At 47.5% G+C, this 17039-nt stretch overlaps 1 protein-coding gene across 3 annotated transcripts in view; it reads left to right on the top strand.

Moving 5' to 3' along the window:
• Nucleotides 1-17039, top strand: part of LOC137437647 (SUMO-specific isopeptidase USPL1) — an 83215-nt gene that overhangs the window by 46824 nt on the left and 19352 nt on the right. For all 3 annotated transcript variants that reach the window (XM_068132124.2, XM_068132126.2, XM_068132125.2), the window contains one exon: nucleotides 4259-4384. In XM_068132124.2, coding sequence (XP_067988225.2) covers nucleotides 4259-4384 — 126 coding nt within the window. The remainder of the gene's footprint in view (nucleotides 1-4258; nucleotides 4385-17039) is intronic.

The following is a 17039-nucleotide window of genomic DNA, read 5'->3' as shown; positions in this document are numbered from 1 at the left end:
TATCCATCCTCTGATATGAATCTCTCAAATGGAAAACGTTTGTGATACCAACGTCGGATTAATGTCATCTTCCTTTCTATCTTCAAAATTTGTCTTTTGCTCGCTTTTCTCAATCGTTTCCTGTTTCCATCCCTCCGGTCTGTTTTATTTCCCTTGGCAGACACTCTCAAATGTCATGTCATGTTGCTTGCGAGCTGTCTTCCTGAAATCCGATCTTCTTTTTTCGTCTATTTATCAAACTTGATTTTGCCAAAGAAATGTTGGCCTTTTAAACCAGGTCTGTAAATTTTAGTCTTGCATTAAGACCCACTTTGTCTCTGATATGTAGAGGAACACTTCCATGTGGGCGAAGGATCTTTTTTATTGTTCATGACATGTTCTGCTTTTGGCTGTATTATATGAGCGAGCCAAGCTCTTGCCACCTTGTCGTAATGTTTAATTGAAGTTTGGTCCCCGGTGAGCGTCAATTTTGGAAAATTCAACCAGACTTCAATTCGCGTGTGCATCTCTGGTTCCATTTTGGTTTTGGTGAGTCTGTCCTCTTGAGTTACTGGTTCTCTATGCTTGATGTGCCAGACCTCCACCAACTGGTTGATATCCACTGGTTTGCCTCCAAATTATGGGTGGATTTTGACTGACGATGTTTGAATGATTTAAAACTGTTGTAAACAATCTAAAAACATGATACTGTTGTTTTGCAATCGTCAATCAAATGTACCAGCCTTTTGACAGTGTCGGTGCTGCCAAAGTAGTTCCTGGGCAAGATTTATGCCGGGCGGTTTGGACGTGCCTTGCGGTTTAGACGTTCCGGGCGGTTTGGACGTTCCAGGCGGTTTGGACGTGCCGTGCGGTTTGGACGTGCCGGGCGGTTTGGACGTGCCGGGCGGTTTGGACGTGCCGGGCGGTTTGGACGTGCCGGGCGGTTTGGACGTGCCGGGCGGTTTGGACGTGCCGGGCGGTTTGAACGTGCCGGGCGGTTTGGACGTGCCGGGCGGTTTGGACGTGCCGGGCGGTTTGGACGTGCCGGGCGGTTTGGACGTGCCGGGCGGTTTGGACGTGCCGGGCGGTTTGGCCGTGCCGTGCGGTTTGGACGTGCCGGGCGGTTTGCATTGCTTTCAAAGTAGTCAGTCGGGGCAGGAATTTACAATTTGTTTAGGGTGACTGCAGTAACTATTTTACTTTTTTGTGAAAGGCATCATAGGATCTTTAATGTCAATTGATGACAAATGCTGACAGACGGGTCATCTGGCTTTGTCTCTTGCACGGTACGTACATTGATGGCACACACCCTGCCGACAAACCCCAATGGTGACGGTTATTGTTCGTTCGGAATTTGAACCCAGGTTAGACAACTCAAGGGCTACATTGCCCATACCTCTAAGGCCTAGCCTTAGGCTATTAGGCCAGCCCCATTTAACAATACGATGGTTTCAATTTTTCGTTTTTATTTTTTATTTAATTTTTGCTTATTTATTGTATGTGCTTACAACTATACATATTTAATTATTTTTTAGTTCTTTCCCTATTCCATCTTACCCACCAACATTCCTGGTAGGTGTCTCAAACATTATGTCAAACTCATCAGTGATTGATAACCTGTTACTTTTATCAACCATACTCATTTTGTGTAACCTGTTTTGGTGCTATTGTAAACCTTCTTCACCTTTTATCAATTTTGATATCGTAAGGATCTATAATTAATCGTCAGGACCGGTACAACTACTCAACAAACTAAGCATTCGCCTAGAGTGGCAAAATTTTGTGGGGCGGCAAAAAACCAAATGAATTATTCATGAAATTGCATCAGTAAACAAGCAGACATCAGCAATGGGAAATGAAAAGTCTGGATCTTCCGATATATGTTACCAACATCTGTAGGGGGGATTACAGGCCTGTGTTCAAACATTAGCTCATGTTGGAAGCATTTTTATTTTATTCATACCAATGTTGGAAGCATTCAGGCTCACGATGGGAATCCTGTGAGCAGGACGGGCATGGCTGGCTGGCTTTGGCAGTCATGGCACAAAACAGATGGCATGCACAGGCCAGTGGTAATTGCAGGTAAAGCAGCGGTGATGGTGGGAGAGGCCGACAATGCCGGCAGGTAGGTGATGCAGGCCGATGATATGGCCGGCAGGTAGGTGATGCTTGCCAGCAAGCAAGCAAGACAGCCGGCTTCGCCCAAATGTATCCTTAATGGGCCCTTTGTTGCTTTAATTCGGTACAGACAGTAACAACCTGACCATGTTCCCTCAATCGCGATCATATATCAATTCATGCATATGCAGTACTAGATTCCAATGTTGTTGAATTTGTTTTACAGTTCAGATGTTTGATTTTAAAGATTGTTCATGGATTGTGCTGCGTACATCAATGACAAGTACATGCAATTGATACACAGTGAGGATTTGCTATAGCGTGTCCTCATTATTTGACCATTTGTGTTCAACAGATACTGTGTTGGAAAAGCTAATTGGATCTTCGTTGATTGGATCCTGTAAGATTGGATCTTCGTTGATTGGATCCTGTAAGATTGGATCTTCGTTGAAACGTTTCTTAAATAACAGTTTCAAGATTGGTGGTCATAAAACCTGTGAAGTGAAGTGGTTTGTATGCACCAAAATGGAGGCTGCATTATTGAAAATTGTAAGTCTTCCCGGCAGGCATCGATCAGACACACTTGTCCATTTGACTTGGATAACAATCGAGATCCCGAGATGAGTTTTCAATCCATGAGGATGATTTTGGGCCCAGCCCATGTCAAAAACAACATGTTTACATGACGAAGCTCCCAAATCGTTGTGCGGTTTTTACGAGGCATGATGGATCGTGGCACCCTCTTGGGGAGGTTGTGCCACACCCAAAAAGCAGCACATTGCTTGTGGTGGAGAGGAATTGGGGGAGGGGGGTGATGGGGGGGGGGGCTGTGATGGGGGGCGGGGATCCTCAACTTTCTAAACATTGCACTTGTATGCAGCGAATATAACCGTAATCTTTTGAAGCAAAAAAAAATCACTTTAATGAGTGCCATTTTGACATGAAGGTGGTTCAGGTCAGTGTGAAACTGCTAACAGGTGTGGCTGAGCATTGCAAATTTGCAGCATTACTAACAGCTTCCTTACTGGTTTGTAACGAAATGGTAATCTTGAGGAAGCATCTTGGGATGTTTTCATCAAAATGATTTGGGCTCTCTGTTGTGGAGGGGGGGGGGGGGGGGGGTGTGACGGGAGAATACTTTTAAATAACCACCTTTTTTTGGGACACACTCCCCTCCTCCCTGGCCCCCTTTACTTTGTGCTTATCTTTTTTCTTTTTTAAAACTCTATCCCGCTTTTTTGGTTATGTAATATGTAGATGACTCCTTATCTCACATTTGGTGCTTTTCCTCTCTTTTTGGTATAACAAAAACACACATGTTGTTTCCCTTTGAATTGAACTGCTCTTCTCAGATGTTTTTATGAATAGAAGAATAACTTTTCCTGATGCATGGCCAATATTATTCAATATTGGAAAGCCACCTATTGGCCTTGCATTAGGGATAGTTGTTTTAAAATTCTCTACGGGCTTCAAGTCTCATGGGAAAGCAGGACCGGTACAAGATGTGCACTCTGGGAAGAAAGATGATGTGAAGGGAAGATGTGAAGATGTGTCTGTACAAGATGTGAAGGGAAGAAAAGAACAAGATGAAGGCGAAGGAGCTTTCTTCAGCCTTCATGAATGAACCTTTCGGACATTTGAGAACCCTGGACCGCTTTATATGACCCGTACGGTCGTCATGAGTGTCATATTCCCCAAATCGGTCCTGATCACTCATTGTAAACAGAACCAAAACAATGTAACAAGTCATGATTGTAGGTGGTCGATTTGTTTGTAGTGATTGTGACAGCGGACATAGCGGTGTGTACCCCAGTTTAGAATAGGTACACCGTACCAGCTTGTACGTTGTATTGTACCAGTTGTGTTGTACCAGTTGTACGTCAAGTTGTATCCCTGCGTATCGTAAGAGGCGACTCAAAGGGTTGGCGTCAGGAAGGGCATCCGGACATAAAAACATTGCTTCAAAAATAGAACCATGACAATTGGGAGAAGATTGTCATGGGGACCGCAAGGCTAACCCCCGCTCTTGCAGGGAAAATGGCCTTAAAATGCCTGTTGTTGTTGTTGTTGTTTGATTGTGACAACCTGTACGTTTTTGTCTCACATGGGTTTAGCCAAAGCCCGATGTGAACCCTCTCCTGCTTTATGCTGCCCCTTTCAGGTGCCATGGTGTGTTACCAACGATTATGGGTATAAGCTCTGACTGGCATCCTCTCAATGCCACCCAGCTGGGACCCTGCCCCAAATGTCAAGCTTCTCAACAACACAAACAGCTGCGCTGGCGTAGGTGAGCCTGACCTTGTCTTCAGTATATTCATCTATACGATGTGAGTGAAAATGCAGCAGATTTCATGGCACAAATGACCTCTTCTGCACCATCGCTTTCACCTTTTTATACTTTCACTATTGCAGTAAAAGTTGCCGAATGCACATTTCAAATTTTTTGTTACCATCATCATTCTGTATGCAGGGTGTGGCTGCAGGTTCACATAATTGCTGGAAGGAGCGGCTGTGCCGCTAATGCAGTGCCCCCTGTAGGTTAGAACATGAATTTGTGACTTGTTCATGATGCTGGCAGTAACTTCCCTGCACTTCGGGAATGATACCGTGGGATCTTCAATGTCCACCAACAAATGCTCACAGACGGGACATCCGGCTTTTAAAATCCTCCTGATGGACGCCATACACAATGTTGCCTTGCCGTGCATGTGAAACACCAGGATGGTAGTTTATAGTCTGGTCGGGATTCGACTAGACAGCTCAGAGGTACTCACCTCTGAGCTGTCTGGTCGAATCCCGACCAGAGTGCACATACCTCTAGGGTCTAGGCCATCCATGCAGCCGCATCTTTTGTATTGAAATGCAATTACTCGTCAATTTTTTGAAACATTTTTTTCCTCTTTCTAATTCTGTTTCCCTACAGCAAGGTTGATATTTATTTATATTTATTTATTATTATTATTATTATTATTATTATTATTATTATTTTCTGTTTCTACCTTTTATTTTTCCTTTCTTTTATTCCTTTCCCTTCCATTCACTCTCTTCTTGTTCCAACAATTATAGTCACTGACCATTCCTTAATCTCTGACAAATCCTCCTCAAATGGAGGTGCAGTACCTTGGTTCATTACATCCAAACGCTTTTTTATCTTTTTTATAATTTAGGCCCCATTGCAATTTTAAGGGGTCATTGGTAAAACACTAAAAATACCATTTTGCCTTACCTTTCCCCTATATTTGAATTTATAAAGGTGAAACATGTGTCCTCAACCAGGCCCTGTAGGATTGCATAGAAACATTTCGGATTGGAGAAATTTTCAGCATTATACAGGGGTCAAAGATCAAAATCTTCTCTCAAAATGAAGGTGTTTGGCTTGTGGGGCCTCAGTATTTTTAACCAATTCAGACAGCATTTGATAAAATGATCTCTTACTACATACAGCCTCTAAGCCTGGTGTTGGCTTAGCGGTTAGGGTGCTGGCTTGGGATCCAAAGATCCTGGGTTCGAATCCCCTGTCGATCGCTGAATTAACTCCAGGGGGGTTGACTCAGCCTGTCATCCTTCCGAGGTCGGCAAATAGAGTACCAGCTTGCTGGGATGAATGATCCCGGTGTGTACCCCGATTTAGAATAGGTACACCATATCCCTGCGCATTGTAAGAGGCGACTAAGGGTTGGCGTCAGGAATGGCATCCGGCCATAAAAACATTGCCTCAAACAGGGAACCATGATTGTCATGGGGCCCACAAGGCTAACCCCCGTTCTACCGGGGAAAAATGGCCTTAAAACGATCATTCATTCATTCATTCACTACATACAGCCACTACAGATTGAAGTAAATAGACATTAATTTTCTGCTTATCTTCACATTCGTCGAGAGGGGCAAAGGTCATCATCGGAGATGATATGTAGGTGTTTGGCTTGATGAGCATTTACATTGTCAATCAATTCAGACAACACTCGGTACCAAAATTACCTTGTCACAGACTAAGTGAGGTATACATTGGTATGGTGCCTTCCTTTTTATTAGTCCCCTACTGGTTTCAATGGAGGGGACTATAGGTTTTGTTACGTCCTCCTCGCCGACCCCCTGGTCACGGTGTACCTTCGAGCCCCGAGAGGAGTCACGGCAGAAAAATGTGTTATTCTGTGTGTCAAAGATTAATGGAGAAGCCACCCCAATAGTTACTCACCAACAAATATTGTATTAAGATCACACAAGAATAACAGTACAACAACAATAGTGTTCAAAAGTACAATCAATATGTCCTATGATGGTACCATCAGTTTCGTAATATATATAACTCACTGTGCCGACGCTGCATGATGGTACCATCAGCCGACGCTGCACAAAGGCGCCCTCAAGGCGACTGGGAAATCCAAAGGCGCCCTACAGGCGACTGAGAGATCACACCCTCGGGTATGGATGAAGTAACCTTCAAAAAGCCACGTCACACACACGCCCCAGATCGACGTCTGAATGCGGTGACAATGGTCGAAAAGAAACGAAACCGCGAGCAAAGCACAAGTCCTGCGCGAGTCAAAATGGCCGACGACCCACTCTTGAGACGTACCGGCCCGGCGCTAATTCTCCTCGGAATCGAACGCCCAAAACCTGACCCGCAGGTTGATCGACCACAGCGATGACAACTCTGTCACAGGAATTTCCTTTCCCGGAAACCCGAAAGTTCGCCAGTGACTCTAGCTCGCCAACGTTCGTTTCAGAACTCGGAGCAACTCGGCTTTCTTGTCCGACTCGACTCGCTCCTCCCTCTTCTCTCCTCTTCTTCCTCTTCATCGCTGTCCGGTTCCTGTTTCATTTTAAAACATTCCTTTTACCTTTTGACAATAATAATTGCTATTTCCCTCAAACAACAATAATAATAATACATGGAACCAGAACTCTCAAGTGGATGAAAGCCACCACAACGGAATTGACGAATCCGTAACAGTTTGCTCTCCATCCTTCCATTTGTCCGTCCGTCTGTCTTTCCGCCCATCTCACCTGTGGCTTTCCAGACTTTTTCCCATACCCTCCAACATATTCAACTGAAATGTAGTACATGGCTTTATTATGATAAGTTACAGAAGTAGTTTCAGTTTCAGTGTGTTTCGTCAGTTTTTCAGAGTTATGCCCTTTTTGGACTTAGAAAATATCACAAAGGTAGGGGACATGTGTTGCAAAGCAATTCTCGCTCCTGTTGTACAAGGGTTAACATATATAGAGGGGGACGGCCGGGGTGTGGAGACATGTCCCATTTACTTGCGGATGTCTGTGATTCTATTTAATTGTTATATTTGCTTGCTTGACAAGTTTGAATTTTCCATGCTTTGTGGAAAGGTGTTGTTTATTAATCCCATTTGCCCTAATGGTTTTGTGTAGTGTAGTTCTGAGCCTGGAGTTCTGTTCCTTTGCACGAGTGATAGATATAAGTAAGTATTATACGCATTTTCTGGATATAATTGGTTTCTGATGCTCTATATCCCTGCAAGAGACCAAATGCACTGTAACGGACACGCGAATTTGAGCCCGATGGGCTTTTCCTGCGCAACATCTAAATTATTCACTCCTATACACAATAATGTCACGGTTCAAAATAAAGAAATAAAGGGGAGCTAGTGTCACTTTGTAGATTGCATAAAGTCTGCAGCGTTTCATCAAGTGGGATCACTATGATCATGAATGTTTCCTTCGCTGTTAGGTGCTCGGTGGTTCCAGTGTAAACAAAAGTGTTCATTTGCTGGTTTTGTTTGCTCTGTTGATGTGGATGTCCCCATGTTGGTTTAATTTGCATGCCCAAGCGTTCCAGTATTCGTATGTTGGGTGAATTAAAGTTTAAAATAAAATATAAAAAACCCAGAATACACAATAAATTGATGCTTGTTTATTAATTCCATCAGTTAACAGTCAATAAGAAAACGTTTTGGGAGTTGTGGACAGAGGGTGGTCTTTCATTCAGGTTTTGAGGAGGTTCTGTGGGCCTCAGTCAGTTTGATGGAGGCAACTACAAATTAATGTGAACTTGATGTTTTGTGTTGGAAAAGCATCAATTTACTGACAATGATGTGTTTTTAAAAATCAGTATTTTTTATGCCTCCCCGCATATGAATTTAACCCCCCGAAAGTGTCTGGAGGCATTATGTTTTCGTGTTGTCCGTCCGTCCATCCGTCCGTACGGGCTAAACCTCGTTTTTCTCAGCAACCACATGTCCCATTGAGGCGAAACTTTCAGGGTAGGAGTGGCACCCATGCAGAATGTTTTTTATGATAATTGTGACGTCATATGTCACGTGGTATGGCAGCCATCTTAGATTAAACACAAATAAAGAAATTTTTTCTCGGAAACCGCTGAATGGAAAAATTTGAAACCTGCCACATTGTCAAGTTCTTCGAATGGACAACAAAATGATAATAATGATGATATTATAGGTGAAGTAGTATACTAGCCAAAAATGTTTTGATCAAATTCCTTATCCTAAAAATAAGCCTGGTGTTGGCTTAGCGGTTAGGGTGCTGGCTTGGGATCCTAAGATCGTGGGTTCGAATCCCGGTTGATCGCTGAATTAAATGGCCTATAAAGGCGGTTCCTTATCCTAAAAATCAGAAATTGCATGCACATGATCTATGACCCATTTGTATTGAAATATTAAATTTATGACATCACAGGTTACATGGTTTGTCAGCCATATTGAATTTAACCGCAAACCTTAAAAAAACATCTTCTCCCAAACGACCAAATAAATTGGCTCGAAACTTTGTGTGTCATTCACTAGGCATGGCGATTAAAAGATGATCACGGAAACATCATTGGTCACATGGTGTGGCAGCCATATTAGATTGAAGGAAAATATTAAATAATTATATCTCTGAAACCGCTTACCCTATCGATGTGAGATTTTACAAATATCATCTAACGCCACTGTTGCATATAGTTTGAAAATGATGATGTTGTAGGTCACGTGGTTTGGCAGCCATCTTGGATATAAAAATGAACCTTATCCGATCAACACGAAACTTCACAAATGTGATCTCCTACCCATTCATATACAGAGTATACATTTTTTTAAGGTCATATATCACGTGTTGTGGCAGCCACATTAGCTTGAAAGCCGATAATTAAAAAAAAAAACCTTTTCTGAAACCGTGTCACCGATCGATATGAAACCTGTCATGGCTGGTGAAAATGTGACACTTGAAAACAGCTGAAGGGATTTAAATCAAACTTGTGTATTTTTAGGACAGTGAACGAGGGCATCTACCGATTGTGGGACTATGCAGAGGCATATTGGCGACAGTCGCATTGCTCGTTTATTTTACTTTAATTTTCTTTGAATGTCATGGTCTATACATTCTATCAATTATAAACTCAATGGAATCTTTATATATATCTTCCGTTGAACTTGGGGCCGACTCAGAAGAAGACCTTTGTTGGTCGAAAGCTTGTCGAATTAAAGATCGAAGCCCTGAAGCTACGTCCGCGTCTTATTCAATCTCCCGATTATTTATTCAATGCAAATGAGACGCCCTGCTCGTACTGTGGAGTTTCTACTATTTCTCACAGTTATATATATATATATATATATATATATATATATATATATATATATATATATATATACTGTATATATATATATATATATATACACATATATATATATATATGTACATATATATATATATTGTTGCAGTTTTGTGGTTGTGCAATAAAAGGTTAATTTCCCCTCATAGTGTAGTTACACTACAACATGTAGCCTCGTTTAAGCTCAGTTATTTCATAGTAAATGTAAGCGTAGTCCTTTTCCTGTGTTAGTTTTGCGTTGAGTAGAATAATGAGAGTTAGGTCTCCTTCCAATGCTTATGATGCCTTGATTGTTTGTGGATTTGGCGCGAAATCCCATGAGGCCGGCCTGAACAAGTCGATCAAGGCCAACAGAAGGCGGGACAGGAAGAGTGGGAGTGACCGGTAAGCACGAGCCGCCAATCAGGGCTTGAGGGGAGTGGCTTACCACTGTGGAAAAAGGCGTGGTTTGGAACATTCGATGCAGGTCAGGCCAGGGCGTGGCGATATAACCCTGTGCCCGGAGCGGAGCCCCCACTTCAGTTGTGAGCTGGGGTCCTCTGTTGAGTTGAGTTATGAGGTGAGGAGAGACGCGCTGTGACAAGTTAAGAGAGTCGGTTCGGAGCATCAAGTTATGAGCTCGGGTGAAACGCGCATGAGTTACAAGTTGAGTTCTCGGTTGAGCTTGAGTCAGATCCTCCGTTGAGTTACGAGAGTGAAAGCGCGCAGTTGTATTAATCGCGCTGTGAAAGACAGCCGTGCCGGGCTACAGATATGCGCGTATATTTTCCCGCCTGCCTGCCTTTGCCAAGACACGCGCTGCGAGGATTCCTCCTGCCTGCCTGCCTGCCTTCGTCGGGATACGTGCGGCGCCCGCCAGAGGGTCACGCCGGGTGAGCTGTTCCTGGACGACCAAGGCCGGCGCGTTCAGCACATGAACATTTCTTCCTTCATCCCCCTGTGAGTGTGAATGGGCCCATTGTCTGGGCCCATTCACAAGTAAGACTGTTTAAGACTGCCCTGTGTCTCTGCTTCTTCTACCAATCATTGTAAATAATAATTAAACCTGTTATTTCTTTGATTCGATCGCTTTTGTCTCTCCATCATTGACTAAGCATGGTACGAATTATATCGCTCTGATCGGGTTCCAATACCAAGGTAACAGCACGGACCACGTGGTACGCAATCCGCTCGGGCGTACTCAAATTACGCGTGGTTCGTGCGAGACTTGATCCCCGCTTCCGCGGCGGCGTGGGTACTTAGGTACGTGCGAACATTGTCCAGAAATCCTGTCCCGCGTCTGACCGGAAGTGGCGACTCAGTCTCGTGGTTGCGAATACCCCAGGAGAACAAGGGGCTTAATCTCCCCGTGGTAAGGGAACGGGGTCATGCGAAAACCGTAACAATATATATATATATATATATATATATATATATATATATATATTGTTACGTGGTCCCCTCGGTGACTACCTGGTCTCGGTGACCCCCGGACCGTGAGAGGAACTTCGCCAGAAAGTTGTATTATATATGCGCTCTCGCAACGCAATCCCTATGAATTCCACCCAAGAGAAAACTGATTTTCAATGATATATTTCAAGGGTAATGATACCATACAATTTCAATGATACAATCAAGGATATATTCCCCGAGCAATCCACCATCCACAATTCACACTCAACAATCAATCCCCTAGATGATTAAGATGGCCATCTTACATACGTGTGTCCCCTTTTGTACTCACGACCCCCTTTGGTCTCTGTCCCTCACAATGTCTCTGGGCCCCTCCTGACCAAGATGATGGTCGGCTTCGCCGCACTCGGGTGGTTGAACGAACCCCGGGTGGACGTTTTCCCACCGGGCATGTATCGTACCGGGAACCAAGGTTGCAGCCCCCTCTTGGCCACGCGAAGCGGGTACTGTACAGCAGGCCAAAGCCACACGCCGCTTGCAACGCGTGTTAGGCCCCAACGTGCGACCCGTACGCGTCTTTGTAGACGGTGCCGCGAATGGTGCCAGACGCTGGGTCGGTTCACGGCCCCACGGCAGCTTGACGTGTCCACCGGGTAGGTACCCGTCCCGGTAACTCCTCTCGCCAGACGGCTTGGGAACGCCGCTTTTCCACACAGCTCAATATCGATCCCACCTCTCGTCGGAGCGGGGCGAGGAAGAAGAATCCTCGTCGCTTCTCTCCCTCGTGTCGTTTCTTCTTCCGTTTCCGGTCTCTTTTTCCAGAAGGGCTCCTGACCCTCCAACCACAACAACCCTTAATCGACTACACATTGATAAGCAAAGCCCTGGATAGTAATTCACATACATTCCCATAGATATGTAACAATATACACACACACGTACATACATACACATATACTGTTGCGGATCTCCCGAAGCCCGTTCCACGTTACAAAGGGGGGATTAAACCCCTTTTCACCCTGGGTCTTCGTGTCCACGAATCGTCACTTCCGCAGCAAGCATGAAAAAGGGTATTGGGTCGAATCCGCACGTACCTTTAACCCACGCCGCCACGAAAGCGGGGACCAGACCTCACACGAGCCACGCTTAATCGAGTATACCCGAGCGGTATGCGTATCACGTGACTCGTGCCGCTACTTTTATGGAACCCGATTCGAGCGGTTCTATTCATACCATGCGAGGCCAATTAATAGAAGGGACAGGAACGTTCAAATCAGAGGAATAACACGATTTATTACACAATGTACAGTGATCAGGATAAGGAAAGGGGACACAGAGCAGATGCTTAACAATGTTGACTTAAACCCCAGACACAGGGCCCACTCACGCACACGGGGAGAAGGAGGAAGAAGTTCGCGCGCCAAACGCACTTTGCCGTCGGTCGCTCCGGGACAGCTCGCCCGGCGTGGCCCTCTGGCGGTCACGGCATGTATCCAGGAAAATGCAGGCAGGGAGGAGATCGCGCGTCTGTGGCCTGGAACGGTCGTCTTCCGAAGCGCGATTAATACAGCGCAGAGCGCAGGGCACGGGGCACGGGGAAAGTTCGTGTACTATTGCAAACAGTTCAACCCACTCGTTCTGCTGCTCAACTCGCGCTCCAGCTCCACTGATCTGAACTCGGAACTGTGCACACGACTCAACTCAATCAATGCCTCGACCCGACTCCAACTGAGGTGGGGGGCTCGGAGCAGGGTTTTATGGCTCCGCCCCGGCCTTACTCGAATGTTCCAAGCTCCACCTCTCATCGCCGTGGTTAGCCACTCCCCTCGCGCTCTGACTGGCGGGTCGCGCTTACCGGCCACTCCCTCTGCAGCGCCGCCCTTCGGCCTTGCCAGACTTGTTGAAGGCCTACCACGTGGCATTTCCAGCCCAAAAGACCGCCCTACTCACGGGCCTGCTCAACGCAAAACTAACACAGGAAAGGACTACGCTTACATTCACTAAGAAATAACTGAACTATCACGAGGCTATAAGTTGTGGTGCGTCTACTTACGAGGGGGATTATCCTTTATTCCAAAACCACAACACTACACCCCTCTCTCACCAGACTCGGCCCGAGTTGAACCCACCAATGGAACGACCGGTAGAGCCTGACATGCAAAATTAATATTACGTTTAAATGTGACACATAGGTGTGGTTCCCCCTAGCATTTACTCTGACCCATTTGTGCGACAGTTTTAACACTAGATATGTCCCTCCTATTGCGTTGAGCAGATATCTAACAGTTCACACCCACAACTACCCGAGTATTTCCGGAATTTTCAAACTAAACACATAGCCGGTGGGCACATTCTTATATTTACAAGCATGTATATGTACAATTCTATGACCCAAGACCTGCACCTTTTGGAAGAGAAGATTGGAGGGGTAGAGAACACAACAACACACTCAAAAATGGCACTTGCTGCTTGCATCTTGCTTCTTCCGTGTGCGTCTAACAAACCGGCTGGCCCCCTGACCGGCATTCAGGCCATTTGAAGCATCAGGGCCATCTAAACTTGCAGAACTTCTTTATCCCTAGCACACAATAATAAAGAAAATGCTTTTATTTGGCCAGCAGGGCTGTTCTCACGTGGTCCAACTGCATGGCATCAATGCCACTCAACAAGTGGTCCGAAGGTGCAAGATGATTTTGCAGCAAGATGCTGCACAGCAGAGGTGCAAGGCCGCAAGGCTTGTGGTCCTTTAGTGTGATGAGGTGCAGCAAAAGGGTTGGCAGCAAAGTGCTGCACAGGTCGGCTGCACAGGTGCAGCAAGGACACGGCAGCAAGGTGGTTTTGGCAGCAAAGTGCTGCACAGTTCAGCTGCACAGGTGCGACATGGGTGCAGAATGTATTCTGCTCAGGTGTGACGGTGCTGCACAGTTCGGCCTCCAAAATGGTCCTGGGGCGGGGAGGAAGACAAGGCACAACAAGCAAGCGGAAAGGACGCAATGGCACACAGAAAAACAAGGTGGTGCGGCGCGAGGGACGCGGAAGAGTGAGCAGAGCAGGCTCGTCCCTCGCCGTCCGTACCCCCACCGTTGGCTACACTACCCTAGCCCCCCTTGTATTTACAATCCGTCACTACGTCTTGTCTCCCATATCCCCCTCTAATTCCGAATTCGTCTCCCAATCCCTCCCAGGAAGGAAGGGATGGAACAAACACAGTCTCCTTACGTCATGACGCGTCTTACAACTCAAACGGCTTACAGAGCCCTGGTGTGGAGCTCGTCGTCCTCAGTGAATGGCTGTGGATGGTGCGAAGGGATTTCTCATCCTAACTACTCTAGTAACGTTAACTCATTTAAACAACTCGGGTCGTACCCTGCCAATCGGCCTCTTTAAACGATGTGGTTCTAAGAACCCGAATTCCCATTGCCCACACTGTGGTGCCCTCCAAAATGTGGGTCTCACTCCCGCAAATTTTCATACTGTGCCCTCGCACAATTTCGGGGCTGGGTCGTGTGGCTCCACTAGCAGGTCCAACTACCTGCGCACCTCCGCCACTGAAGCCGCCACCCAAGCTTACCTGCTCCTCGCGACTACCTAATTGGGGAAGGCCCTCCCTGGCTTTACCCCCTCTGTGCCCACCTTGGCATCCGGCAACCCAGGTCCTCTCCTGGGATCCTCGGGCCCCACTCAACAACTGACCTAACTAACCGGCTCCCAGAGCCTACCTATGCCCTACGGCCTCACCTGGCTGACAAACTACCAGTGGTGGAGTGCCCCAATAACCATACGCACTAAGCAAGCCACACACCCAGCCATTCCACAGACTCATGCACCCCGCAAAACACTTCTTGCTACTACCTGCACCACTGGTGTCAATATCCATACAAATTTACCTACGCCCTCTACCTGGCTTTACACTACCCCCCCCCCCCCGGGCTTTTGCGAATGGGTTCCACTTCCCCCCATTCACTCCTACGCACCATGCATTCCACAAGCATTCCACCCCTTTTATTCTGCACACCAAACATTCTCACACCACTACGTTCCATGGACCTCAACACAATTCCATTTATCTCACTCACAATTCCTCAAACACACAGCATCATCTACCAAACTGATTTCCCCTAAGACTCGTGCTTCCCTCGTCGTCCCTTTACACTATGCACTCCCTTTCTTTTAACAACCTCCTAAACTGTCTACGTCCCCTCTGTAGTCCAGGTGTCACTACTTAGTTCTCAGTCTCTACTGTCTTTCTAATTCCCTAACAATTATCTTAGCCCTCCCTTGGCTAGCTTCGGTGCCCCATGGAGGCAACCATTGCTGGCACCCCCATGTGCCTAACACTGCCATCCTCCTAAACGAATGCTCATGCCCCCCCCCCCCCCCGTGTGAGGAACGGTGAGACACTACCATTCCCCCACATGGGGTACACTACTTCCATCTGTCCGCTACACTACGAGCCTCTCCATGTGGATGTACGTTGTCACTGCTCGGCCTCGAAGGGCCGAGCGATCCATGCGGGTGGTTGGTCGCCTGAATGGGGTGTCCGTCCGGCATTTTTGATCCAAGGGGGGAGGGATGGATGGGCCCAGGTTCAGGGCTCCATCCCTGCGCGGGGCCGGTCCACGCTCGATGACCTAACCGGCCCCGGTCGGAGCACCGCACCCGATAAGGTGCGTGGCTCTGAAAACTCCTACCTCCCCTTGAACCTCGCCGATCGCCTTTGCCTCCACGGCACGGCACCAACCATACAGTGCGGGGGCCGGAGGCACGAATCGTGCACGCCGGTCCTTGTGAAACCGACGCGGCACCGATCCCCTCCGGTCCCTGCAGCACACAACTCACCAGGGGCTCACGTCTGCTACCCGTCCCGCTAGGCGCTACCCCGGTCAGTGTCGATGCTTGAGCCGCATCCTCACCACGCGTGACCCACTCCGCACTCGCACACCCAGGCGCACACCTGCCTCCCACACACTCCGTTACACACTCTTCCCGCACACAGTCCGGTGTGCATTCTCCCTCACACTCTGTTATTGCACACTCTGGTGCACACCACCCAGGTGCACTCACACCTTTCACACACTCCGGTGCACACCTTTCTTCCACGCACTCGGCCCTCACACACTCCGGTGCACACTCGGCGATCGCACACTCTTCCCACACACTCTCCGGTGTGCATTCTCCCTCACACTTCGTACTCATACACTCCGGTGCACACTCGGCCATCACACACTCTGGTGCACACTCGGCCATCGCACACTCTGGTGCACACTCGGCCATCGCACACACTGGTGCACACTCGGCCACCGCACACTCTGGTGCACACTCTTCCGTTACACACTCCGTAACACACTCGGTCATCGCACACTCTGGTGCACACTCGGCCATCGCACACTCTGGTGCACACTCGGCCATCACACACTCCGGTGCACACTCGGCCATCACACACTCTGGTGCACACTCGGCCATCGCACACACTGGTGCACACTCGGCCACCGCACACTCTGGTGCACACTCTTCCGTTACACACTCCGTAACACACTCGGTCATCGCACACTCTGGTGCACACTCGGCCATCGCACACTCTGGTGCACACTCGGCCATCACACACTCCGGTGCACACTCGGCCATCACACACTCTGGTGCACACTCGGCCATCGCACACTCTGGTGCACACTCGGCCATCGCACACACTGGTGCACACTCGGCCACCGCACACTCTGGTGCACACTCTTCCGTTACACACTCCGTAACACACTCGGCCATCGCACACTCTGGTGCACACTCGGCCATCGCACACTCTGGTGCACACTCGGCCATTGCACACTCTTTTTCAACACCCCCAGGTGCACGCTCCCGCTCATACTCCGAAACACACTCTCACCACGCGCTACGGCATGGACTCCCTCTCACACCGCACAATGGGCCCTTCGCAAATCGTGCCACCCTCACTCGTACACCACACAATATGCCC

This window comes from Myxine glutinosa, chromosome 12 (assembly GCF_964187855.1).
Source record: "Myxine glutinosa chromosome 12, kmMyxGlut1.1, whole genome shotgun sequence".
Taxonomy (NCBI): domain Eukaryota; kingdom Metazoa; phylum Chordata; class Myxini; order Myxiniformes; family Myxinidae; genus Myxine; species Myxine glutinosa.
The sequence above is the reverse complement of the archived record's forward strand: the minus strand, read 5'-3'. Positions and strand labels throughout refer to the sequence as shown.